Here is a 27647-nt window from a genome sequence, read left to right as displayed (position 1 = left end):
TTAAAATATACCAACAAAATATACTAAAAAAGTATAAGGAACACATTACTTTTTCAGGCACTCAAGGCACTTTCAGAATCTGTAGTACCTAAATGGTATTATTTTCCCTTAAAATGCTTTTTTAGAACACAAGAAATGTTTTTCAAGTATACAGCATATATACAAGATGGCACTGAAGCACATGACCAGGAGAAAAACTGAGACTGAGACTTCCCAGTAACAAAAAGTAATCAAATAATGCACCTTTAAGCTTATAAAAATTAAAATAAAACTACTTTTCTACATAAAACTCTAATCAATGCAAAATAAGTCAAATAGGAAGTAAATTCCGAAGAATTAAAATACTGTATAACTGGCTATATTAACAGAAGTGTGCCCTGATTTAAAGAATCAAGAAAGTAAAACCAAATGTTGAGACTGACTTTCTTTCAGCTCCACAAATACTGTTTATACCATATTTCCTACTAGACAGAAAGGGAAAAGACTGGTGGTGTACAGGGGTTAAAAGTGACTGCAATCAAAGATAAAATAATGGAAATTATAATATAAGAAAACAAAATATGTTATATGAATATTCCATAGATGCTTAGAACACACGTAAAAACCACAGACCAAATATATTTTAAGCAAATTCATACCAGTTTACAAATTAAGTAATTAAGAAAGTAATGCTTCAATCACACTGAGAATTTGCTGTAATCTAAATCCATTGTTTACATAAAGGCCATCGAAAATTTTAGTATGTCAATTTTTGAGGACTAAATGTCAAAGGAAACCCCAGGCAATTATTACTTTTTAATGAAAATATGCAATTTATCACTGAAATAAACAGGAAAAGAAATCCATTACCTTTGTCATCTTTGGATGATGTCTTGCTGTCTTTAGATTCCTTTGAAGAGCTAAAGAAGCAAATCACCAGAAGAAAATTGAAAAAAAAAAAAAAAAAAAAAAAAACACAACAGAAAAAAACAAAAGAACAGAAATCGAACAGCTTGATATTGACTACATTTCAAACTAGTGCTATTCATACAAATTAATAATTCCAAAGGCCTAGATTAGGTTATTTGAACAAATGATTCCCTTAGGATTCTTGCACTGATTTTCCCCAAGATGCCTGAAGATCTAGATTTTCTGACAATTCTATTCAGTGGATATATGGCCATCTTCTCCAGATTTCAGGACTGGGACTTGACTTCATTTTGTGTTCTTAGGACTGATAGTTGTTCATTAACCATCATCACAAGGATTTTTAAAAATAAAACACAAAAAAATTGTCAATTTGAAAAAAAAAAACAACAACAAAAAAACCAAATATATGCTGACAATTCGACAATGCAATCAGTAGGACACACTGCATATTACGAAGATCTTGAATTTTTTTTTAAAGTAACTTATGACGGTCAAAAATATTATAGGCAGGATCATAAGTACTAATTACTGTACATGGTCTTGAAGCCACCCCCTTAATGTAGAGTGATCTTATTGAATGCTGGAATTCAGTATCGTAAAGAACTGACATAGAAAAACAAACCTCTTTGCTTGACCAGAGGCCCCAGTAGACGAGGGCCCTTTCTTCAAAGTATCCTTTTCTTTGTCTCCAGATTCTGCTTTCTTAGAACTTTCTCTGGCTTCCTTCTCGACAGGATCACCCTTCACGCAGTCTTCCTTCTTACCATCTTTATGGTTCGCATTCATCTCATAATCCTTGCTTTCCTTCTCCGGGCTCTGTGCAATGACGTCCTGCCCATCTTTTGGCTTACTTGCTTCAGAATCTGTAATTTTCACATTTTTACCTGTTTCTAGGAGGTCATCACCATCAAAATCCAGAGTGATGGCATCTTCAGCCTGGATTGTGACCGAGATGTTGTCATCCTCAGCTTCTTTCACAGTCGTATTAGCTTCCATCTCTTCATGAGCTGTGTGATCAGCCTCAGCTAGGTTCCCTTCTGAAGGAAGAGGTTTAGATACTTCTTGTGTACCATCACCAGAACCTGCTATATCTAAGAGGATTTAACAGGAATAAATACGGCAAAACAAGAAGTTTAAACAATTTCATATTCATAAGCTAGAATAGGACCTAGAAAATATAAAGCCAGTTATTAGCACTGATGGAAGGTTAGGAAGAAAAACACAAGGGTATTAACTAACATAAACAATCCTTTACCCAGGATCACTTATTCTTCATGGAAAAAATGATCTCTAAATACAAACACCAAACAACAAAAGTGAGGAAATGGTTCCATCCTGAGGATACCAGCTCTTCATTTCTGGTTATAAGTTAATGGCATATGGAAGATTTTTTTCCTCCATGAGAAAGTGACAAAAGTGCAGATTTGGTATTCAATGTTCAAATTATCTTGGGATTTAACCCTGTGACCTTCAGAACTCCCATGGTGACGTCTTGAAAGGTCACAGTCTGAGGATACCAATCGGTCTTCAAAGTATTCAGGGCCTCATCTTTTTCGCTCTTCTTATTCCAGTTCTTGTGTAGTCCAGAATCACATGGAAAACTGCTACAGGAGGCTCCAAAGATGGCCTGCTCCATAACATTTAGGAAAGTGGTTATTTCCAGGCTTCATCCTGTCCAGTCAGTCCTGCAATTACCATTTTCAAAGATGTCTTGCATTCCCCCAAAATAGAAAGGCTTCGGGCATCTGAGATTTTCAGCTGGTAGCTTTACTTCATCATTTCTTCTAGGTTTTTTATTCTGCCTTGCTTAGAACCCTGTTCCATGTCCTTTCTAGTCCAAAGTAGGAGGATCCTTTGATGTCTTTCCAAGAACTCTTCCATAAACCTCATACTGACCACATATTTTGCTACTGGTGTCCCTGCAATTGTATTGGATGAGATAGCTCTCCTAAACTACTGAAACTGTCAGAAGACCGTACGAATTTTCTCTAAGCAGCAAACAAAAAGTCAGTCTCCTGGTCACCCAACATTTTTAGGACTAGTTGTAAAATTAATTATCCACTACATACCAGGACTCCCAATAAGCATGTATAAGTTACTGCAGTGCCAGTCTTAAGAATGTAATCAACTTACCGTATGCTAGGAGTTATTTTTAAAAATAAAATTTAAATTGGGTTAAATAAAAAATGGCATTGTCCACTACAGTAACTGATATGTACCATTAAGTTAGAACATATCTTTAAAGTGTTAAAAAGAAAATTAAAACCAATTGAAAAATAAAATCAAGGTGCTAACTTAATTCACTAAGTTGATAAATTTGAAAATAAACTCATTTCAAAAATAAGATTTCAAATAAGGAATGTTTTATTTTCACATAATTTACTGTTTTTCTAAATGTCACCAATTTTTAAACTCTACTTAGCATCAAACATACCTTTCTCATTTTCTTCTTCCTCACCATCCTGAAATTCAAAGAATAATCAAATGTAAAATGAATTCACTTAGAACTGGATTTCAGTAATAGTACAAGATCTATCAAGTTTAATCACTGAATGATTTAATAATATTAGAGACACCTATCACTAACAAATATAGGATATTCCAATCAGAACTAAACCAAAACACATTTACAGAAATGTAGCATATGTCTGGTATACATAATTTTACACAAGAAAACAGGCAAATCTGTCAATGGTTATATCAACAATGAACTGGATTATTTAGTTTCACTACTCAAAACTAGTTTAAATAACCGGACTCTTACTCATATCAAAAAGCCTCTAGGAATTCCCTGGCAGTCTAGTGGTTAGGACTCGGCGCTTTCACTGCTGGGCCTTGGGTCCGATCCTTGATCTGGGAACTAAGATCCTGCAAGCACGTGAGGCACAGGCCCCCCACCGCCCCAAAAGAGAGGATGCAAAAAGACGCCAATAAAAAGCCTGCCCTGATTATTTTACATGACTCGGTTCAAAGGCACTCTTAGGACATACTATTCAAAGTGTACCAGAAAATCTAACGTGAAAACATATACTTTTCAAGGGATGGAATGCATATTAATAAACAAAAAACACTCCCTTCTTAGGCATCTCAGAAGTAGGAATGACTAAAGAGTAGTTTCAAATTCTTCATTCCTTTTTTTTTTTGGTATGCGGGCCTCTCACTGTAGTGACCTCTCCCGTTGCGGAGCACAGGCTCTGGACGCGCAGGCTCAGCAGCCATGGCTCACGGGCCCAGCCGCTCCGCGGCATGTGGGATCTTCCCGGATCGAGGGACAAACCCATGTCCCCTGCATCGGCAGGCGGATTCTCAACCACTGCGCCACCAGGGAAGCCCCTTCATTCCTTTTTAATCTGTTAAAATGAATTCATAAGCTGTCTCATATACAATGGTAGTCAGCCACTTTAAAAATGGTATTTGTGCTAAGGTAATCAAAACAAGTGACACAATTTTTTTAATGGTTGACTTCAATTTTAAAATATGTGATATTTCAATTTTAAAATTTGTGACATCACATAATCTAAAATTAAGCATGTGCTGGCTTGAAAACAAGAATAGCACAGAGGGGAAAATCTTTATTTACTCTACACCAAGCTAATACTACAAAAATAACTGAATTATAGCAAAATAGAAACAACATTTCCCAAAATTAAAGATCATAACAAATAAGCTAGTAATATGCATTATAATCTCAGTAATGGAAAAAAATTAAGGAATGTTTTAACTTATAACTTTAAAGCTGAGTAGAAGTAGATTGTTTTCAGTCAAGGTGGTGTGAAGCTACCATACACGAAGCCTTAGAGTAGTGGTCCTCAGACTCTGAGTCTGTATCAGAATCCCCTGAGGACTTGGGATTGAGATTGAGATTGCTGAGCACCAACCCTAGAGTTTCTGATTCAAGTCTGGAGTATGGCCTGGGAATCTGCATCTCTAACAAGTTTCGGTGATGCTGATGCTGGTCCAGGGACTACACTTTAAGAACGGTGCCTTAGAGCAACAGCCTAGCAGGGAAATTAGACTGAAGGCAAAACTGAACTGTAAACAAAATTTTAAATGCATTAATCTTATAACACAATTTTAGATCCATATAAAAGCATGCTTTCTTTAAAAATGTCAAATATTTTACCATATGCTCAAAATTAACATTTGGGTAACATATTGCTGAGAAGTCATTTTTAAAATAATTTTTCAACTTTAAGTTAACACATAAGTGCCCCAATTAGGGAATGACCAATTATACTGCAAACTAAAGTAACATGAAGGAAACTGAAAACACTGAAACAATTAAGTTTATGGAAACTTAGGAAGTAAAATAGTCCAAAACAAGTAGATTACTGACTGACAGCAATGTGAATCCTATTATTATATAAGTCCATTATACTGTGCTCTAATAATCTAATTGTTATGCTGGAATTTAGTTTTAATCATTACATTTCTAATGTGCAACAGCTGGAAAGAAAAATGCTTTAACTTGGGTGGAGTGGTAGGCAGTGGCAGCAAAGAAAGGATCAGTTATGCTGGAATTACTGATAAGTCTTTTTCTCCCAAACTCTCTTTTAGTCATTTATCTCAGAGGGATAAATAAACTGGAATATCTTAACTTTTACTAAAAAGCAGAATAAAGTAACTTAAAGAATGCAACTTGCCTCTCCTTTATCTACCTGTGATACAACAGCACACCACTTCCAAGATATTCTTTTAGAGATGCAATATTGATATGTTCAAGAAAAAAAAAATGGCCAAAGTATTTGCCATTTTAAAAAAAGTAAAATTTTAAAAAATACTGTGATGTAAAAAACAAAATCTTTCTGCTGTACTTTCTGCCAATTAGAAATGTTATTTCTAGCTGCTAAAATAATTGGTAAGGTTTGCCTTACTTTGCTCAAGAATTTTTGGGTATCTATCCTAATTACTCAACAGGTCTTCTGAGGGGTTTCACAACTTTAGTTTCTCAAAATAGTAGTAACACTAGACTTATTACATATACTTAAATGTCCCTAGGAAAGGAGTCTGAGCCAACTTCCAGAAAAAAACTGATTACAATGGGGGTGAAGCACAAAAACAACTAGGGTTAGTAGAAAAGATGAGCCACATACCAGTGCATATTTGCGTTATTGTTCAGTATGTGCAGTAAACATAGCACTCACTACTAAGGTTAAACCATTCCTTACAATAAAGAAACAAACCAAGAAATACAAGAAAGACAGTGGAAAATCTTCCCTGTAAATGATATATAGGCACAGACATGACATGTACCTTATTTGAAAATAATTTTCCTCCACTGAAAACAGATGTTTTCAGAGTAAGGAATATGGTAAATAAGTAACCACAATGAAAAGCATCCTTTTAAATTAACTACTTTTTGTGCTTATCTTGAAAAAATGTATTTCACATATGAAAATGAAAACAAATGTCTATAATGTTCATGTTGTTTATCTTTGTAATGGGATCTACAGCCCTTAAGTCAAATTTGAAAATAATACAGAAAGCTTCTCTATTTTTATTTCATTCTAGGAGCAGCAGTGACTCGTGAGAGATAAAGACAAGCCTAGGACTTGTTTTTCAGTTAACAAAGTGTTTACCATATACCCATTCTATTACCTTCCCCTAGGTTAATCTTGTGATACATGTACATATACGTGCTAAGTAAGAAAACCTCTTCTGGAAGGCCTCCTTTCCCGACTTGTATATAAACACTGTATTCAGTCTGACTAATTTACAATAAACAAACCTTCAAAATAACCCTAAACCACTAACTACCTGATATCTATCTGACAATATGCTAAAGACTGTGGGAAATACAAAATACCTGGCACATAATAAGCACTTAACAAATATTTGTTGAATGAATTTACTGAATAAATTCAGTAAATAAATGTAGTGTAAGACACTGCTGTTTTTAGGTGGAGGGACTGAACTAACTGCAGCACCGTTTAAGTACAATGGAATTCAGAAAACAACAATTACGAGTGTGGAGTCATTTAGTGAAAAGAATACCAGACTAGGCACCATGAGACATAGGTATTTATTCTGTCTTTACCACTAAAACAGTTTTACTCTGTGGTAGTGTCATCTACCTAGGTGAATTTTACCTATGAAATAGAGATAACATATGACCTAAATAGGATATATAGAATTAAATAAGGGATGTAAAAGGTTCTCTGTAAACAGTAATGCACTACATGAGAGAGCTATGAGAGAGAGCTTTATGGAGGAGACAGAGATAAGTCTGGCTTTGAGAGGTATATAGACTTCGTATGACAAAAAAAGGGAAGGCCCTTCAAGTTAATGAAACATTAGGGGCAAAGGCAAATGGAAAAAGGAATATACATGATGCAATCATAGAAGATTGACAAGACTGACACTAGAGGAAATTTTTAAGAATTGAAGCATTACCAAATACAAACATTTTGGAGAAAATTTTCCAAACAATTCTCAAGTAACTGATACCTTCAAGCAAGTAAAACAATACTACAAGTAACCACTAATTACACATGTACTATGTGCCAGGGTATATGATTGATCTTCACATCAGTCTAGCGGGTAGGACTTAAAATGGTCATTTTACAGACATAGAAATTGACTAAGAAAACATGCCCAAACTCACAACATTATAAGTAACTAACAGAATGCAAACCAAATTCTACTTGGTGTGACAAACTGCTTAGAGGCTAACACCTGAAAGCTAAAGATTTAAGCTTCAAGTCAAAGCCTGAAGACTGGCTTTAAATAAATATATCCCTATACAAAGGCACTGCCTATTTACTTATATTTTTAAAAACAAGTAATAAAAGGATAAATCCTGAATTTTAGTAAGTTCACCAATAAGGGGACGGGTGAAGGGGACGTTTTTGAATATATCCTGTCTCTTAGATTTTACTTTGGAACCATGTAAATATTTTAAATAATTATAAAATTAAATTTAAAATTATAACTTTTTATTTTGAAATAATTATAGACTCACAAGAAGTTACAGATTAATTTTTTAAAAAACCAATACTTAAACATTGATAATAAAATGAAACAAGTCAACCTAAATATGTATTAGTTGGTGATCATACAGAAGACTAGTCTAAAACACAGTGATTTGTTTGTTCCTAGAGGGGTACATCCTTAGGAGAGATACAACTGGGAGGAAAAACCTTAAATTATTTTCAGAAATCACACTGGTGGTGGTGTTGGTATTATCATTCTAGGACTATTGTATATATTACACACTGTGAGATAAAGAAAATAATTAACTTAGAAGTATCCTTATGAACTCAAAATCTATTTTATCTTAAAAGTAAAAACCAACAAAAACAAGCAAACAAAAAACACATTCTCTAGCACTGTACACTGAAAAGGTCTAGAAAACATGAATAACCCAGTGGCAATGAATACCCCTACCATGGAGATTATTGTCTTGAAATACCATTTACCACTAAAAGGAAAAAACGGCTAATTACAGGTCTGGAGCAGGAAATGGAACATCTTTACCAGAAAGCACAGAAGCAAAGACTACTAGGATCATGTTGAAAGGACACAAAATCCAACTTGAAGAGGTTCTCACTGGCTACAGATGGGACAATTTGAGCATTAATAAGGATAATAACTACAATGGACTGAAATACATTAAAAATATTTAAGTCCATGAGTTCAAAATGAAACTATGGGAGAAAAAGGGAAAAAAAAAAACAACCCTCATTAGTCACTATTGGAGATGCTCATGAACCAGCTCATTCTTTTGAAAATTGGTAAATAAAAGAAAAATAATCAAACATATATCCCTCCTTTCTTTGTAAATGGTACCACGGGGTAACCAAATAGCAGGTGAGGAGAAGTTTCTCTTTCCAAGGAACATTCCAGCTAACAAATAAAGAAAAAAATGACAGAATTAGAATATCACCACTTTGATCTCCCTAAATCATCAGTGCAGTATGGATCATCAATGACTGGTACCATTACCAAGAAGATACAGTCAAACATTATGTGTATCCAAATAGAAGAATACAACACTACCTGGGAATTAGCTGTATGTCTTGAGGGGATGGAGATGGGGCCGCAGGAATCAGATAGTAAACCTCTGGATCCTATAACCAACTTACCAATTTACAGGAAATACAGTAAACAGAGTTGAACGAATCCATAGGAATGTAATCAGCAAAATATAGACTTTGGAAGCTCTATGACTTGTCAAACTATGCTAGATGCTCTTTTTGTAAACATTTTTATTGAAACAGCCATCTCTATTCATTTACCTAATGTCTGTGGCTGCTTTCACACTACAATGGCAGAGCTGGCTAGTGGGGACAGACCATATGGCCCACAACGGCTAATGGCCTTTTCTACCTGGCCTTTTAAGAAAAACTTTGCCAACTCTTGTTCCATAGGATAAACAACTCAATTTCTTTAACAAATAAGATAGTAGGGGAAAAAAGATGGAGAGAAAACCTATAGATTAAAAGAGGCCTAAAAGACATTTCAATCAATCACAATGTCTCGATCTTATTTGTATATGGATTCAAATAAAACCTGTTTTTAAAAAAAATTTTGGACAACTGAGTATTTGAAGATATTAAAAATCATGTTTTAGGAGTAATATTGTAAAAATAAGAGTTCTGAAATTTTTACATACAGAAATTTTTAAAGTGAAATAAGATGTCTGGAATTTGTTTCAAAATAATGCAGAAAAGGGGAAGTGAACAGAGGTATAGATGAAATAATACTGCCTGTGAATTGATAACAGCAGAAACTGTGTGATGGGTACACTCTATGCAGTATTCCTTAACGCACATAGTAGGACAATACATTCATTAGTCATGTTTAGAAGCATCAGATCATGATGGAACTCAGACACATTCATATATATTTCTAGGTATTCCACTATACATTATTTAGGAAGAAGAAAAAGGTCATTTTACTTAAAACTTCTCTGAAGATGTAACCTCCCTTTTGATATAAGGCAAAACTTGCCCCTTGATGAGAAGTATGTGTGTTATTTCATTCTCAGGATGGAATGGGAGCAAGGCCAAATCTAGCCCATAAAAATTTGCAAAAATTAGAAAAAGGCACTCATTCCTTAAGATACTTCTATCTGTTAAATTTCTATAATAAATATATAATCTATTATGAAAATGGGGACCCTTAGATGTGATGCTTTCACACACTCACAACCTGTGCAACTGTAAGAGAGGCCCTTGATGAAAATTTTAAAACTCGTTGCCAAAGAATATGAAGAGTTCAACTTTACCTTTTTGCAAATTAGTAATCTAGAAAAGGTACTCCTCCAATCTGGGAGTTGATCTTCCTCATCTACTTTTCATCACTCAGAAATGAATGTACCTGAGGATAATAGTATGGGGGACAAGTCTACAGACTTTCAGAGTCCTAATATTTCCTTCCTGAATATTCCAAATTACCAAAAACATTTCTCCCAGAAATGCAATTTCTCCCCCATTGCAATAAACACAGAGAGCCAATATATAGCCTCACCAGCATTTCAAAGGCAAGAGAGCTGCAGGAAAAAAGCAGGACCAGAGGCAATCAGCTAAGCAGTCTATGAATATACGCCCCATTATATACTCTTCCAGTAAATATTAGAGTGAGGAAATAACACAGCTGGATCACTATTTTTTCTAAATCTAGTAAACAAAGGGAATCCCTATCTCTATTTGAAAGTATACTATTTAAAGAGGGTACATGAACAAGGCATTCTTGAGTACAGATATGAGAAAAAGACAAAGGATAATTTTTAGTAGAGAAATTGAGCTATAAATGTGTTTACAGCATCTGTACATCATACTTTAAAATGTACACTATGCGTATCACATATACCAAAACCAAAATCTAATACAGAATAGAAGAGCTGTCATTTTCTACACACACATACACATACATACATACATATCCCAAGTAAATTAATTGAACAGAGATTTTTATCATTTTTATACTATGCCCATCCTAGGAGTGTTAAATTAACAAAATTTTAAAGCTTTGAAAAGGATATTAGTATTTTTAAATGATTCATTTTATACCAAAGTGACCAAAAAAAATCAAGGAGTGTGAAGGCTTCCCAAAAGACTGGTAACTAGAGTCATGTTTTATACAAAGGATAGACTGTTTTTATTTTTATTTTGAAAATGGTAGGAACCTTGTTGTAATGACTTCCAATTACCTCTATGGCAACAGAAATTTCAGCTGCCATTTTAAAGTATTTTGTATATACCACATAAGTAACTCAGTATTAAATTTAAGGCAATTTTATGAATTATGAAGTCAAAATAAGATTCCTTTTCCAAGCCCTTCCACCCACAATATCAAATTCATAGGACTAAATGTAAACTTACTTGGGCTGTTAGAAAGGTATCATCTTCACCTTCTTGAGCTTCAATTTCCTAAGTAAAAGGGTATACAATAGCTTTGCTTTACAAAATATCTGGGTAACATGAGAATGCTTTTATGCTATACTCGATTATCACTTGCCTCGTGTTCTGTGCAGGGTCCTAATGGTATCCTATGGATACCATGGGTCCTAAGTCAATGCTTAATAATTCAGGCTATATTTTTTATGCCAACAGAAACGCTTAGTCACATTGATAAAAGAATTAGAAAAATGTCCTTCATGAGCCCTTCATTTATTAGGGTAGGTAGAACGAAGTGTTCTAAGCATGAATACTGACCCCCTAATCCCCTGATTTTCTTAAGACGTACTAACATACTTCAAAGCAGGACAAATGATCTATTTCATTCAAAGAAAAGGTTTAAAAATTATATGCTTTTAAGTTAAACCTTCATAAGTAATTTCCTCACCCTTGATAATAACCAAATAAATGCAAATTAGTCTTTTATATCTACTAAAGTAATAAAAACAAAACAAACCAAAACTACCAGCTTATAATGTTAGCAAGATCAGAGTTAGATTGGTACACTCATTCATAGCAGGGTAGTAAACAACTTAAAACTTAAATATCCCAAATTAAAGGAGGAGCTATTAGACACATAGAAAACAGTCTAATAAATTGCGGTATAACACAAGAATTATGAAGTCATTATGATATGTTATGTGAAAATATTATATAGAATTGCAACTCATGGCATGATAACTACTAGGTAAAAATATATACATATGTGGAAGATAATAAGCAAAAATAAAAGGGTCATCTTAGATGGTAGGAGTTTGGGTGATTTATAAATAACTTTAAAAATATATCTTTTGAAAGTTGTGACTTTCACATTGAACTAGAAAAATACTTTATTATTTAGTACTTAATTTAACTGTGTCACGTTTTAAAAAAAAACTGGCTAAAGACCTGACTTTCGATGTCCTCTTTTTCTAGATCTTCTAATGCTTCTGCCTCTATTAATTCATGAGCTCTCTTGTTCTCTTCTGCAGAAAGTAACTCCTTGGAATGCACATTTTCTTCTTCATTTTCACCAAATTCTTCAGAGTCCTTTAGTTCGTCATTTCCATCTTGTTCATGTGCCTCTTGATGCTCCAATTCACAGTCCTTTTAATGGTAAGAAAATTTGGTACAACTCGAGGCAAAGTACTATAGGCTATCCACCAAACCTTTTTGGTAATTTACATCTCTAAATGTTTCACTTTTATAATATTTTGACATTATTCCCAAAGTCAAAGTTCAATCATTTTATAGGACACACTAACTGTGTCTTTAAAAATAGAGTGGGTCTAATACCAAGGTCATTAAACTATGCATCTGAGTTCCCAAATCTCTTACACTGAATTACATACACACTAACTGGATTGCTCTCAAGTTCCAGTTGTTTAATATTTACCAAATCACATACTTGTACGAGCTGTCCTTCAAGACATGGCTTCAAAGAAATGACTTCTTTTCTCCACATGTCAGTTTGATTTAACTTCAAAGACCACGGAAATCTTACATACGATAATATACAGTTTATTTCCAATTAATAATAAGGAATCCTAACTGTTACACCAATGCCTGCTCTTAGAAAATATGCAAATAATTAATCTAAATGTATTAGCTTTGAAATCTACCACTATGCCACAAAGCCGATTAAGCAGGGTAACATAGGTTGGGACTGCCTCTGTAAAAGAATATGTTTGCCCTTCAAAGTTTAAGGATACAAGGGTACCTCAGTACAAACAAAGAAAACCAGCAATCTGCCTATTTCCCTCTTTGATTAACTGCAGAGAAAGGGTTGAAAGCAATGAACATTCCTTCCTCCTTTCCTATTCTCATGGTACATCTAGCAGATTTAACAAAAAGTTTCTGGGTTAAAAGGGGAAAAGTGCAGGGATATAACTATTAATCATTCATAGATGAACTGCAATGAGTGAATAGAAATTTCTGGTGGGCACCGAGAAGAAATACGATTGTTTCGGAATATGGAGTGCTTGGGGAGCAGGGTGTCTCTGGGACAGAGGTTTAACCAGCTTCACTACCTATGGGTGGAGGAACGTAGGGGATTGAAAATGGAGTAGGTGGTTGGTTATATGATGGTAGAAGAATAGGTGCAAAACAAAAGAAAATCACAAGGGAAGTCACTGAGGGAACTTCATCTACTCTGAAGTGCCAGCTTTGACCATTCTCCTCACCTATAAGTAGAAGTAATTCCTATAGTATTCATATATCTAAGCAATAGGTGATATTTACCCACCACTATTGTATAAATTCCAAAATTACCAACTCTGAGAAACAGGGAAAGCATATTCACTTAATTTCTATCAAATTCATCACATACACGGATACTTCCAAAGGGAAAAAGAAATATAAAGAGAGTGAAGATATATTTAAATAGGGTTTTTTTAAAGCTCTTTTGTTCTTCTAGACATTATGAGACCAGGTTCATTTAATAATTACACAAAGGCATCCTTTGCAGTACATATAAGAGACAGCAATATTACATCTCGTAATGTTTCAAACGACTGAAACATTTTTATGAATTGAAGAGCTGAAAGGAAGTTAGAAATGTGAAAACTAAAAGGGTTTTTACTAAGTCACAATGCTTTTCCAGCTTATGGATAATTTTGGCTTAATCATGCACTCACTAGTGTAGATAACTAGAGAAAATAAGAGCAAAGGAACAAACCTAATGGAAGATATATCACAAGGATAAAAGAATACAAAGACTGAAGAGTTCTTAAATGCTCAAACGAAAGCTGGTTATAGACATGCAATCATCAATTTTAATGGATCCCTGAGCAAACATTTCCTAAGCTATCTGACTGCAGGGCTAACTCCTCAAGCAAACATCTCTTTCTCTCTGTGCCTGCCCTCAAAGTGCAAGATACAAAGCACTGAGACGCATGGTGCTGTGTAGCTTGTGTGTATATAATGTAGGGAGGGTAGAGAGCTAGACCGTAGGAGAGATGGGTGGGTGAATGGACTTGAGCTGGCTTCATGGTGGAGCACACAGACATCCCAAGATGTTAAGGCAATATGGCCTAACTGTACACAGAAAACAGAACTACATGGGTGTAAATGTACATAATTTAAGAGGAACTATGCTCATTAAATAATTCCTGCAAATGCCACACTACCTAAGATCTAATGATCAGTAAATAGCAGATCACACTTCATTAAAATGAAAACAAACAAAAATCTAACTATGATTAAAAATAACAGTATATAGAACTGCCACAACCTCAATTAAAATTACAATACTTCATATTTCTGGTTGGTCAGTTTTAAAATATATTCTTATTTAGCCAATAAAGACCTGGCTTATCTTTTAAAGGGCAAAACAAATTTCTTAATCTGATCTTCACCAAGTAGCAGCAACACACCAGCAACTTTCTCCATTTTAGGGACTACATTATTCTAAGTTCTGTTTGTTATATACGAAAGCGAATGCGATGGGCAGTACCTTGTCCAGGAACTAAGATAACAATTGTCCTGTAGCTGTACCTCTGGCCCCTATGTCTCAGATTTCTACTTAAAGGCTCGGACAAACATTTTTTGCTTTGTCTCATTTAACTAAAGTTATTTATTATATTTCTCAACTATGAGAATTAATAAGATTGACAATATTACATAAGTCTCTATCATTATTTTACCTACATATTTCAGTGTCTATTGTTCAAGTAAAATGCATGAATTCATCATGCAAAATGCTAGGCTCAAAATAAACATCTTAACCTGTGTAATTAACACTTTACCTTGACAAAAGCATCATCTTCCACAGAAGCATCTCCACTCAACTCATCTGCTTCCTGTTTTTTACCTGCGAAAGAAGGAAAATGGGCTAACAACCAATATTTTATTACTTTAAAAGCAAAAAACATTCAGAGAAGTTTACCCCGAGGTACCACTCTCCACTCCCAAATCATCTGACAAAGCTAATGCCAACTGCTTATAAACCACCTGGCCACAGCTGTCCCAAACAAAAAAAAGCTTTATTAACAATGTCATGCTGTTTCATTTCACTAAAATAAACTGTACAATTAATCCTACATATGAACCCATCATCTTAACCTACTTGACATGAGATACATTTTTTACACCACTCAAATTCTCTACCTCCAATTCTCCCAGAAGTAGCAGCACCTTTCAAGTTCTCTACTATTTGTATACATAACCAGACATCTGATAGCTAAATTCAAGACTCATATCCCCCATAAAGCCTTCCCTAAGTTCTCCCTGTCAACAAGCTTTTTCTAAAATAAAATTCTCACACTTGACACCTCACAATCCATCAACTGATTATATATTGCCTTGTACTCTCAAGTACATCTTGCTTCACCATTTAAAAAAATACCTTAAGTACAGTGACTGCTTTTAGGCTTATTTTGTGTTTCTCCAAAGGCCTAAACATAAATAGCACTGGGCGCTTAACATAATGACTGATTTAACTGATTTAAGGCAAGTAGAAATTACTTCAGACTAAAAACTGTTAAGAGCTTCTAGAGACTACAGGCCTCCCTGACCCAACCCTCATCTTCAAAACTTTGCAAACTGGTGGTTGGAATTTTAAAAATGTTTTCCACATCAGAAAAAAAAAGTTTTCCACAGAGCCAAAGCTAAAAGTTTGTGTTTTCAAGCTAGTCCACAAAAATCTACTAATTAAATAACCCATAATGTATCAGAAATGCTGTAAAAAAAAATCACAGCTGCTAAAATTTTACTATTAAATTTTTATTGATTTTGAGATGTTAATGAATGTTCTTTCCTGAGGCTAACTAATCAACCTTTCCTTTGCGTAAAACAGGAGTTGCCATGTCTCAAGCTTCCATGACCCCCAGAGTAGAGGGTTTAGTTGTGAGGTAACTGTAAAAAAAAGTTAGGATGCCTCCCTTTCCCATGTCTCCTCACCAGCTCCTATCTTCCATCTACTCCCAATTTGAAATGCTTTCCATGAATGAGAGATAAAAAGCAAAACAAGATACTGGTCCTTTCCAAATATGTGAAAGATTAAGAGTAAAGAGTTTTCTTTTATCCACTGAGGTAAAAGAGGTCTTCATATCCCTGAGGGCTTGTGTGAATCAAAAGAGAAACAAAATGTGGAGCTTAGTGGCATTTGTATTTTAGAGAAAATACAAATTAGAAGTTACTATAAGGGCAACAAGAGAGCTGTTCCTTCCTTACAAAAGAAAACAGTATCAGGTCAGAAAGAGCTCACTAAATTGTTTTTATCACATTTAGAGAAAGTTCCATAATATAAAAACTTTAAAGATGCTGCCTTTGAGAAGAAATAAGCTTTTTAAAACTATAGGATTGGGACTTCCTAGTGGTCCAGTGGTAAAGAATCTGCCTTCTAATGCAGGGGACGAGGGTTCGATCCCTGGTCAGGGAAGTAAGACCCCACACGCCACGGGGCAACTAAGCCCACATGCCACAACTACTGAGCAGGCGTACCACAACTACTGAGCTGGTGCATTTCAACTAGAGCCTTCATATCACAAACTACAGAGCCCACGTGCCACAACTACAGACCCCATGGCCCTGAAGCCCGCACAACACAACGAAGAGCCCACAGGGCTCAACGAAGATCCCACGTGCCGCAACTAAGACCCAACACAGCCAAAAATAAATTAAATAAATAAAATAAAACTATAGGATTCCAGCCCCCAACACACATACCACCAAATAACCTACAGAGTAGAGCTTTCGGGTGAACTCCTTCAGATCATTTGCAAATACTGTTTACTCTTCACAAATATAAAATGCTTTACAATTTGCAAAGTGCTTTATTTTTTAAATTTATTTTATTATATTTTATTTTTGGCTGCATTGGGTCTTCGTTGCTGTGCACGAGCTTTCTCTAGTTGTGGTGAGCGGGGACTACTCTTCGTTGCAGTGCGCGGGCTTCTCATTGCGGTGGCTTCTCTTGTTGCAGAGCACGGGTTCTAGGCGTGCAGGCTTCAGTAGTTGTGGCTCGCATGCTCTAGAGCACAGGCTCAGCAGTTGTGGAGCACAGACATAGTTGCTCCGCAGTATGGGGGATCTTCCCAGACCAGGGCTCAAACGCGTGTCCCCTGCATTGGCAGGCAGATTCTTAACCACCGCGCCACCAGGGAAGTCCCGCAAAGCACTTAAAAAAAAAAAGGTCAACTGATTTTTCCTAGCACCCCATGGTACATAGGGCCAGTAATCACAATTTTACAAAACAGAAAATGAACCTAAGGTTACACAGCTTGCCCAAAACTAGTAAATGGCATTGTCAGAACTGGAAGCCAAGGGTTCTCATTACCAGTCTTAAATTCTTTCCACTTCATCTTACTATGACCTACTTAAAAGACATTATTCTAGCAAGCAGTGGTTAATTAACTCAATTTAAAGATACCATCTTTGAAATGGCAGCCCTCAGCATAATGACAAGCTACACATACTATGCACACTCCATGGTGAGTTTCACTTGCCTTACTTAAAGGAAAACCAAATTACACTACATCAACCAAAACAACAACAGCAGTCACTACCACTGCTTAAGCAGCTTCCACAGTGCAGACACTAGGATAAATGCTTCATATGTATTAATGCATTTATTTTATCCTTCTTAAAAAAATTTTATTTATTTATTTATTTATTTATTTTTGGCTGTGTTGCGTCTTCGTTTCTGTGCAAGGGCTTTCTCTAGTTGGGGCGAGCGGGGGCCACTCTTCATCGCTGTGCGAGGGCCTCTCACTATCGTGGCCTCTCTCGTTGCGGAGCACAATCTCCAGGCACGCAGGCTCAGTAGTTGTGGCGCATGGGCCTAGTTGCTCCGCGGCATGTGGGACCTTCCCAGACCAGGGCTCGAACCCGTGTCCTCTGCATTGGCAGGCAGATTCTCAACCACTGCGCCACCAGGGAAGCCCTATTTTATCCTCTTAACTAGCCCCATTTTACAAAACAGGAAACTAATGCTGAAAAGTTAATCAGATTACAAAGTTAGCAAGGGTAGTGCTCCAGTTTAATCCCAGGCCTATTCCCACTCCTCAAAAACCACAAAACCATGGATGTTCAAGTAGCTACAATGTGCCAGTTGTTAAAAATGTTATCTCTTTTAGCATGAACACATACTACACAGCCACATCCATAAAATTTTTAAATGTGAGCGTCACAGAGATTATGTAACTTGCCCCACGACAAACAGGCAACAAGAGGCAGAGGTACACAAAAAGGTCCAAGTTTGGTATCCCTTATTGTTTTTAACAGCTGTATCACATGAAAGCACTGGACACAATGTGTCATAAGCTTGTAAACATAAAAACCATAAGGAGGAGATTTTCAAACATACAGTGATGAAACTTTAATAATAACCTGATAGGTACATAATATTTAAGAAAACTGACATTTCACACACTAGTTTTTGACTCTCTCATGATCTGTAACACTGCACTTGTTTACACATGATGAATTAGAAACTATACTGTAATTTCTTCCTTTATGAAGAAAAGTATCACCCCTCCACCATACAAAAATAATTCACATCTTAAAAAGCTATGATGTTCCTCATCCAGCCCAGAACCTAGTACAATGCTATATAATAAGTAGATACTCAAGCATTATATATATCCTGACTGACAATGGTGTAGGTTCTAGGTTGGATGCTAGCAGTAAACAAGGTCTGGGTTTCTATTCAGAATTTCTATCAGCCCTCAATGGGACAAAGGTAAGACGTGACATGCCAGTCAAACTAGCATCATGTGCAACCCCATCCTGTCAGTAAGGACTGTAAACTACAACTTTAATGATGTTACAAAGTTCATCGACAGATTCCTAACTTTTATGATGTCACAGATAAGAAATAACTTAAAAGAAAAATCAAATCCCACTTAATTCAACAAGCACCACCAGCTTAGGCACATTTTTGTACAGTCACTAATCATTTATACCCCATATCCCATTTAAGCCTGTGCTATGAAAGCTCCTACAACAAACTAATAAATGAATCTTTTGTCCTTCAGGGATTCTGGCATATACCACATAAATGGGAAATGGTCCAAAGCAAAGTATCACCACCAGGATGAGGAAGCTAACTGAAAGTGCAATATAGTTGGAAGCCTGACTTTAATGCTCTGAGGAACAAAATTAGAAAATAAATTGAGTAGTAAAGATAGTCTGAATAGCAAAATAAAAAACGGAAGCAAAATTACTTATCACATCTCAAACTATCATAGTAGTAACATATAGTTGTTTTGAAATTTCACTGCAATGATTTTAGGGTCAAAAGTAAAATGGTAAAGTAAAAATGTATACACCAAAGGAAGACGACACTAGAATACCTCCTTAATTATGCAACATTGTTTGTATGGGTCCACAAATCCTTAGTGAAACCACTGGGGCCAGACATGTTTCAGAACTGTCAGATTTTAAGAGAGTACAATAGTGTATATACCATTTGTTAATTTAAACCTCCCAGTGGCTTCTGGCACAGTTTCTCTCAATCAATCACAGAAACATTTGTGCAGTTAAATATATGAATATTAACATCAATTAGGATAAATCAAGACTATAAGTAGCCTCACTTTTGCCACCAAACTTAAGAAAAAACTTCATTTTCAGAATGTTTGTATTTCAGAATTAACAATAAAGAATTTTGGATGGCAATTTGGTTTTCTCCTTCAAAGGCAAACTGGTCCTTACAAGGTTTGGTAATTTTCCTTTTCAAGTTCAGAAATACCTCCAGAAAGAAAATGAAACGAAAAATCCACTTAACAAGTAGATTTTAAAGTAATTTTGCCAAAAAAATTTTGTGGCTGAGTAACTTTTCCCCTAAACATTTACAGAAGCTATGAAACGTAGAAAATGTTCAGTCATAAAATTTCTGTTGGATAAGAGGGGGGAAGACTCAGAGACCAGGCCAAACTAAACAACACTGATGTTTCCAGCAACAATCTCTCCTCAACTGTATGAAATCTTAAAATAATCATGTACTATGCCTTGTGTTAACCATTTCCATATGTGTTTTAGTCTCTCTTCTATTAAAATGGTATTTCACCAATGAAATCAGTTTTCTAAAACGCTTCGCACACTGTCTTAAACATAGCAGTCATCCAATAGGTCATTTTATTATTTTTTTAAAATCTACCATAAAGATAATTCATACTCATTATAATAAAATAAATCTGGAAAACACCAAACGTGTATTTCTAAAAATCTCTTAACTGTGTCATCTAAAGACAACCAAACTGAACATCCACACACTTGTGAGCGTTTGCACAAGATTTTAAAAGGCAGCAAGAACGTAACTGAGTTCTTAACGGATTACTTTTCTATCCTATCAATAAAAAGAAAATAGCACTGCTTAACTCAGCATTATTGTGAGCATCAAATAAAGCAATGCGAAAGTTTTTTGAAAACTGTAACAGAGAACTAATTGCAAACTGACAGGCAAAGAGATGAATGAAAATGATGCTAAGTTTTAAGCTGTAATCTAGAGCAGCCAGTGGTTCTTAACCCTAGCTGCATGAGAATCACCTGGGGAACTTTTAGAAAATACTGATTCCTGGGCCCCCAGCGGAGTAACCAAAACCAACTCTCTGGAGGGCAGGAGCCTGGTATCTGTATTTTTAAAAACGCAAATGACTCTAATGTACAGTACTGAGCATAACTGAAGAAGCTGGAGTGAGAAGAACATAAAAGGTTACCAGTTTCAGATTCTCCAGACTAGAAAAAATTTAAATTCTACCTACCTTCAACAAAACACCCTGAGTAGGTATGAACTGGTATTAATTCTCGACAAGGTAAAAAAAAAAAAAAAAAAAAAAAATCCTTAAACATAAACCTCCTATGAGTACATGCACATGTACATATATACCTTAGATCATGTTATCTGTGATAAAAATCCGAGTGGTGGAATTACGGGCAATTATCACTTTTTAAATACTTTTCTGGATTATCTAATTTTTAAAATGAAAACATTTCACTTTTATAATCTGGAAAATAATTCTGTAAAGCCATAATACAAACTACTATTCCAGGTTACCAGAACTGCCACATAAGGCTAACTCGGGCTGTGGAGTTTATGGTGTGAACGGTTAACTCCCGGAATTGCACCATACCGAGGCCCTTTTATTGTAATGTGTGACTATAATTTAACTATAATTTAGTTAAATTATAGTTAACTATAATTAGTTAACTATAATTTAATCAACTTATAGTTGATTAAATAAATCAGCAAATTTCAGCCTTAAACCCTAAGCCATTCTTCAGTCTCTTCATTAAAGTCATTTCTGATGCCACCAACAGATAATATTGACTGCTTTTTCCTCTAATTCCTGGACAATTCTCACTTTATTTATTTATTTAGGTACCGAAACCCGGGAATTCTCTTTATTTTACATGAGTTCATGAAAGAGAAGAAAAAGTCTGAAGTCTTCTGTCCTTAATTCAAAATGCCTAGGAGATGAATGACATGGGAGAAAGACACTGTCATAAAGTACCAGAAAATTTTATCTATCTCCCCACCAGGATCCTTGACACACACCATACTTGACACAATAAAATAGCTGAAAAAACTACTAAAGTGCTTTGATGATAAACATAATCCACCATATATAACTGCATAAGTCAAATGCAGGTTTTAATAGCTGAGGTAAAAGGGCCTGATTCTGTGAAATGAAAATGACATACACAACTTCTGAGGCTGGACAATATTCCAGCAAAAGTTATGAGGCTTTCCAACACAGCAACAACTTGGTGAGGGATAAAATGTGAGTGCCATGATTCACGTACTCTAAAAGTAAGTACATTTCACAATCAGTGTTTAAGGAGAAGACACTAGTGCTGTTGAGAAAAGTACCTTAAAAAGAAAAACTGTTTGGAAAATAGTAAAGACTATTAATCTCTGACAGACTGCTGCCTACAAAGAAATATGCAATTAAAATAAGCACCAAAAGAAATATTTTTAAAAGTAGTTAAGAAAGTCATCATATGGCCCTCAGTATTCATTCAACAAACCTGTTATGTGCCAAGCAATATGCTAGGCATTACAGAGACTAATGTAAATAAAAGACTATGTCCTCACCCCCACAAAGCTTCTAGCCCGGTGGGTACCCAAAAAAGATTTATGACAATTTTGTCCCCAAAATGCTTCTCAATGCCACAGTTCTGATTAAAGTTTCCTTAACATCCAAACACAACAGTTTTTTAAAAAAGCAAGCATTACAGTGCACTATGATACTAAATTATATGAAATTCATTTTATGTGGTTGATTACTATATTCTTATTTGGCATACAAATTTTAGAAAGCTTTACACAGTAAACATGTAATTAATTATACTGAGTGTGGCACTTTCCACACATAATCAGGCATTATGTTTGGATAAACCTGTAACCCCAAAATATACTTGTTTCTATAGTGGGAACAAAACAGATTTTATATAGCAGTTTGAATCTTTTTTAAACCTGCAAGTATTAAGTGAGTGATATGCTGTTTACAGGTGAACCGAAAGAAAGTTTACATCTATAATCTCTAAAAGAAGCTAATGAGGAGTTAGCTCTACCTGTTTAACTGCTTTCTTAACACACACCCAAATAATGACAGTAACTCTCACTGGTGAAGCGCTCTTCTAGATTACTTATTAAAAATTTCACAGCAAAGAGAATGTGAAAAGACTCAGAAGTGAGAACCAATCTAAGCTTAATATTTCACCCCACTAACTCTATGCAAATAAATTTTACAAATATGTTAACCATAAATATTAGGACCCGCTATAACATTATCAACATTTGTTACAAGTTTGTGAGTTTGTGCTTGTAGTAACAGCATTTTTTAAAATATTCTACAATATACTTAAGAATGCAGACTCCTTTTCCTCTAATCTGTCAAAACATAATCATTTTAACACAAAAAAATTGTTTGAGAAATAGTGACTGCACTTATAAGAGAACGAGCTTAATATTTCACCTAAGTAACTTTTCAAGACCCATGAAGCTTCTCTTGCCTTATCATTCAACATCATTTAATTTTATTGCTACAGTAAGCCACACCATCATAAGAATTATTTATTTTGCCTAACAAGCTATTAAATGTGGTGTCTTGCTGTTGTCTACATGACTGCCTCTAATCGCTTTCTTTATTCTTATCCTTTTCTAGTATTCCCAGCTAAAGATATCCATACTGACTAAGGACCTATGAGTTTTCCTGTTCCTTCCTTATACAGCTATTTTAGCTAAAAAAAAAGAGTTTTTCTTCTGGCTCCTAGCTACATATAATTATTAAATTTCAGAATTAAGAGACCCTTACAGACGGTCTAGTAAATTTTCCAATTTTATAAAAAGGAAGTATACCCACTGAAGGAAAAGTAGTAAGACCAAGATGCAATTACTTTCAAGATAGATACTGCTAAGTGAAATAAGATGTGACAAAAAGAACATCATATTACAATACTATTTTATTTCTTGAATCCTTAGTTTTAAAAATCTGTTAATTATTGATATTTTTTAAAGTTTCCCTATTCAAGTTTGATGTCTAAAAATTATTTTTAAACTTAATTTAAAATTTAAAATAATCTTACTTATAAGCATCTTAACTGTAAATTAATTCAAACTAGGTTCTTAGTTTGGGATTTACATTATGTTCTTTCTCATTCACAGGATTTTCAGAACAATGATAAATGGAACTCAAGGAGACAAGAGCTATTTATCACACATGTCCCAGAATGAGTCTCATGAAGTACTCAGTTGTAGTGTGCTGCAGACAATTAATGTTACGACTCTTGACTAAATACTACAAGATACCTTAACATCAGAGTTATGGAAATATTAAATTTCAAGTATCCTTATAATCCATATGCGGAAAAAATTAACATACTTATATATATACACACACATACATACACATATACATATGTATACTGAAAAACTTCTTAAAATGGTAATTGCTGAATTTATTGCTAAAGGTAGGATGAGTGAAGTTCCTAATGACTAAAAGAGAAAGGGATACACAAAGAAATTAAAAGTAGGTGAGAATGAATAAATCAAATGAGATTTACTTTACATGCTAAAATCAGTAATCAGCTTAAATAATTTGGGACTATGATTAATACATAACATCTATCAAACTACCACAATATGCTAAATAAATGACATGAATCAAAATCATTATAAGAAATCACAATAAGAAACATGGTTAATTCCTGATGTACTTATTTCTGAATTTTTTATGCTTCCTCATTTTGAAATTGCCTCTGGGTTTGTCAGCAGAGGCTTCTCAACACAAGCTTCTCTAACACAGGGAAACTATCTCTCAAAGTGATACACTGAGTTAAGAATCACATTAAAAGCCACAAATCTTCAAGATAACTTTGTTACTCCTCTAAACACCATTCCTACCTCTGCCATTCCCATCCCATCCAGAAAATGCTTCTTTGCCCTTTTCAATTTCCTTTGGCACAAATAGGGCACTCTTGCAAACCTACAAAAACTCTCAGTGAGATGGCATCAAGATGTGCCTGGTCCCAATACTCATGCAGATGGCTTAAGACCAAACTTGACTATTTCCTTCTTTTCAAGGTTAATCGATTCAACTATTTTACTCTAGTTCAATCAACATGGTCTACAGCAGAGAGTAGCATTTAGGATCACTTAAAGCAGTAAAGCGTGTTAGGTTTTTAAAATGCTGCAGCTGCATGGAACTTATATGTAGGTACCAGGATCCAGATACCCACATCATGCCCACCCTCTGACACTGTCCTTAGAGGACCGAGGGAGAAATCCGTAATTATTCAAGTAAGTATTTCACTTACCAGAATCTTTTAAATATATCTAAGTCCCATTTATATTGTTAAAATGTTAATTTAAAACAACCTTTACCTATTCATTAATTCACCATATCCTAGAAATATATTCTGGCCTACTTTAATAGTTATAAAATAGAAATCATTAACATATCCCTATAACTTAAAACTTTTTATTTTTAAGCTAATTAGTCATGGATTTTTTCCCTACCTTGTTAGTATGATTGGTAAGGTCTTTTTGAATTTCACTGAAAATTAGAATGTTTAATGGCATAAATGCAAATTAAGTTCACCAAGTCAAACAAAATACTAAACACAAAGGTTATAAAATTTTAATATACTAGAGAAAACAGCAGGGAGCCAAGGTGAAAGATTTGGTAGGAATTCCATCAATACTCTGCCAATTCTGGGGCAAGGTAGACATGTATTAAACCGTATTTTATTTCTTCAGGTCTTCACACTATGAAGGAAGAAATATTATGAAACTTGACTTTGTAATTTTTTCAGAAGCAAGAAAGAACTGGTGTCACTTTCAGGTCAGCTTCAGCCAAATCTTAAGGGCTACTAGTCACCCAAAGCCTGGCAACACTAACTTTTCTTCCTTGACCCAACAAGGCAGAGTGCCAGAGGGAAATAGCAAAGAGTAGCACTATATAAACAGGGCAAGTGGCACAAGAGCAGAGGCAAGTTATATAACCAAAATATATTTTAAAATATGTTTATAACTCGTAACAACCTTTGCCTTTGGTTGGTTTCTTGTTTGGAGTATCAGTTGAAACAGTTAATTCAATATTATCTGGATCGCCTCCTTCCTCTTCAATAGCCTACATTAGAAAGAGAAGTTAATATGCTACACAGTCTATCTAAACTTATTTTTAAAAACGAAATGAAAAAAAATTAGCAAACCTTAAGCCTCAAGACATTAGAATTGCCAGTCATTTCATAAACCAACTTCACAAAGGAGCAATTAAACTACACGAGTGAGAGAAACTTTCAGGAGGAAATATCATTAGGTATCAAAATCACATGGCGTTTTACATATTACCCAGTAAAGAAAATTAACACATATTATCATATTGAACAAAAGTCTAAATATTCTCGATTGCAGAAAAGTTGCTAGCTACGAAAGTAAAGAACTAAAAGGAGCTTTCCTAATTTCTATAGTACAAACTTATTTCTCTTCTACTACAATTCCAACGCTCACTCAAACCAGAAAGATAATCAGGGAAGAAAAAGAAGATTATTGCGCTAATGCAAAAACTGAAAACCCTGCGGAAAACAAACCCTTTCTCTTACCCACCCATCAACTCCCACTACCAATTACCCCCCAATATGGGGAGGAAACGGTTGGACACAATTAAACGGTAACTTCGCAGGAGTCACCAAAGTAACCAGTCCCTACGAGGCCAAGAAATGCAAGCGCTCATCATCGCTAAAGACTGGGGACCGAGCGCCTCCCGGGTCTCCACAATCGCCCTTGGGAGGCCGCGCCGGCCGTCCGCAGCCTGGCACGGACGTCCCAGGGGAGGCAGGGGTGTGCTCGGCTGCGGCGGCCGGTCCCGGGCGGCTCGCGGGCCCCTCGCAGGCCCGGCCCGGCGCGCGGGGGCGGGGGCGTCGCGAGAGGGTCCTCGCCCTCCCGCGCGCGCGGGCGCCGCCCGGGGCCTCGCCACCTCGCCGCCCCGCGGGCCCCGGCGACTGCGAGCGGCCGGGGGCTGCGGCCGAAGTGGGGACTCCGAGGTGCGGCCTAAACTCGCCTTCCCGGACCTAGCCGGGCCTCACCTGCTTGAGTCGGGAAACGAGCACAGTCTTGACTCCGGTGATATCCAGGTTCCGCCGTTTCAGCTCGGACTTGAGATCGATGACCCGCAAATCGGTGATCTTTTTACCTTCCGCCTGACCTGATGCGGCCGAGGCTGCCACAGCACCGGTAGCGGCAGCCATTTTAGAAGAACAGCGCGCTGCCTAGGCAGCGAGTGATCTGCAGGGCGGCGGCAGCAGCTCCAACTTCAACTCAGGCCTCGCCGGCCGCCGGCGCCGCACAGCGCTGCGCACAATGAGCCACTAGCCCCGCCCCCTGTCCGCCACCCCGGCGCAACCTGCAGCCTCAACCAGCACCCGGATGAGGGGCGCGCGTGCGCACTGGCGGGAGGCGGGGGATGGCGCCCTGCGCGCGCTGCGGAGCTGGCCGCTGCCACCTGGGCGGTGCGACCCTCTCCCGCCCCCCTTGCGTGGACTGGGAGGTCAGGCGCGTTCAACCTCACCAACGTCCGCCGTGCCGCCGTTCCGCCGTTCCCCACCGCTTCGTTAGCCATTTTCTGGAAGTGTCTCGAGTCTTGAACAACCGCAGTGAGCTGGGCACTCTCGGCATAGATAGTGCGCGCGTCACTCAACACAAACCAAGGGGCGTGTGCGCGCCCTAAACCTCTTCCAGGGAAATACTTTATCGGTTCTGCTGAATAATCGAAAAAATGTGGCCACCGTGCAGGAACTAACTAGGTTCCCCGAGTTCCGTTCGAAGGCCGGAAAGAAACTCTGGGGCGGTTAATATGAAGAGTGTAAAGGGTTATAAGAATATAATAGGGCTGGCCTCTGTGACAAGTCCCACTA

The 27647-nt window shown here is 36.3% G+C and overlaps 1 protein-coding gene across 4 annotated transcripts in view; it reads right to left on the bottom strand.

The window, feature by feature from the left end:
- The window catches only part of SLTM (SAFB like transcription modulator), a 45204-nt gene extending 18023 nt beyond the window's left edge, over positions 1-27181 (bottom strand). Inside the window, exons 1-8 of one of the 4 annotated variants that reach the window (XM_059056204.2) lie at positions 26820-27181; positions 25777-25864; positions 15035-15099; positions 12198-12395; positions 11235-11282; positions 3344-3371; positions 1532-2000; positions 850-899 (exon numbers count right to left, since the gene is read on the bottom strand). In XM_059056204.2, coding sequence (XP_058912187.1) covers positions 850-899; positions 1532-2000; positions 3344-3371; positions 11235-11282; positions 12198-12395; positions 15035-15099; positions 25777-25864; positions 26820-26981 — 1108 coding nt within the window. In that variant the 5' untranslated portion in view covers positions 26982-27181. The remainder of the gene's footprint in view (positions 1-849; positions 900-1531; positions 2001-3343; positions 3372-11234; positions 11283-12197; positions 12396-15034; positions 15100-25776; positions 25865-26819) is intronic. The other 3 variants (XM_067029760.1, XM_059056205.2, XM_067029761.1) reach the window with 3 other exon arrangements.
- Positions 27182-27647: the final 466 nt, after the last annotated feature.

The sequence above is a fragment of the Kogia breviceps genome, chromosome 3, assembly GCF_026419965.1.
Source record: "Kogia breviceps isolate mKogBre1 chromosome 3, mKogBre1 haplotype 1, whole genome shotgun sequence".
Classification (NCBI taxonomy): domain Eukaryota; kingdom Metazoa; phylum Chordata; class Mammalia; order Artiodactyla; family Physeteridae; genus Kogia; species Kogia breviceps.
Note: the sequence above shows the minus strand (reverse complement) of the source record. Positions and strands in the feature narration are given on the sequence as shown.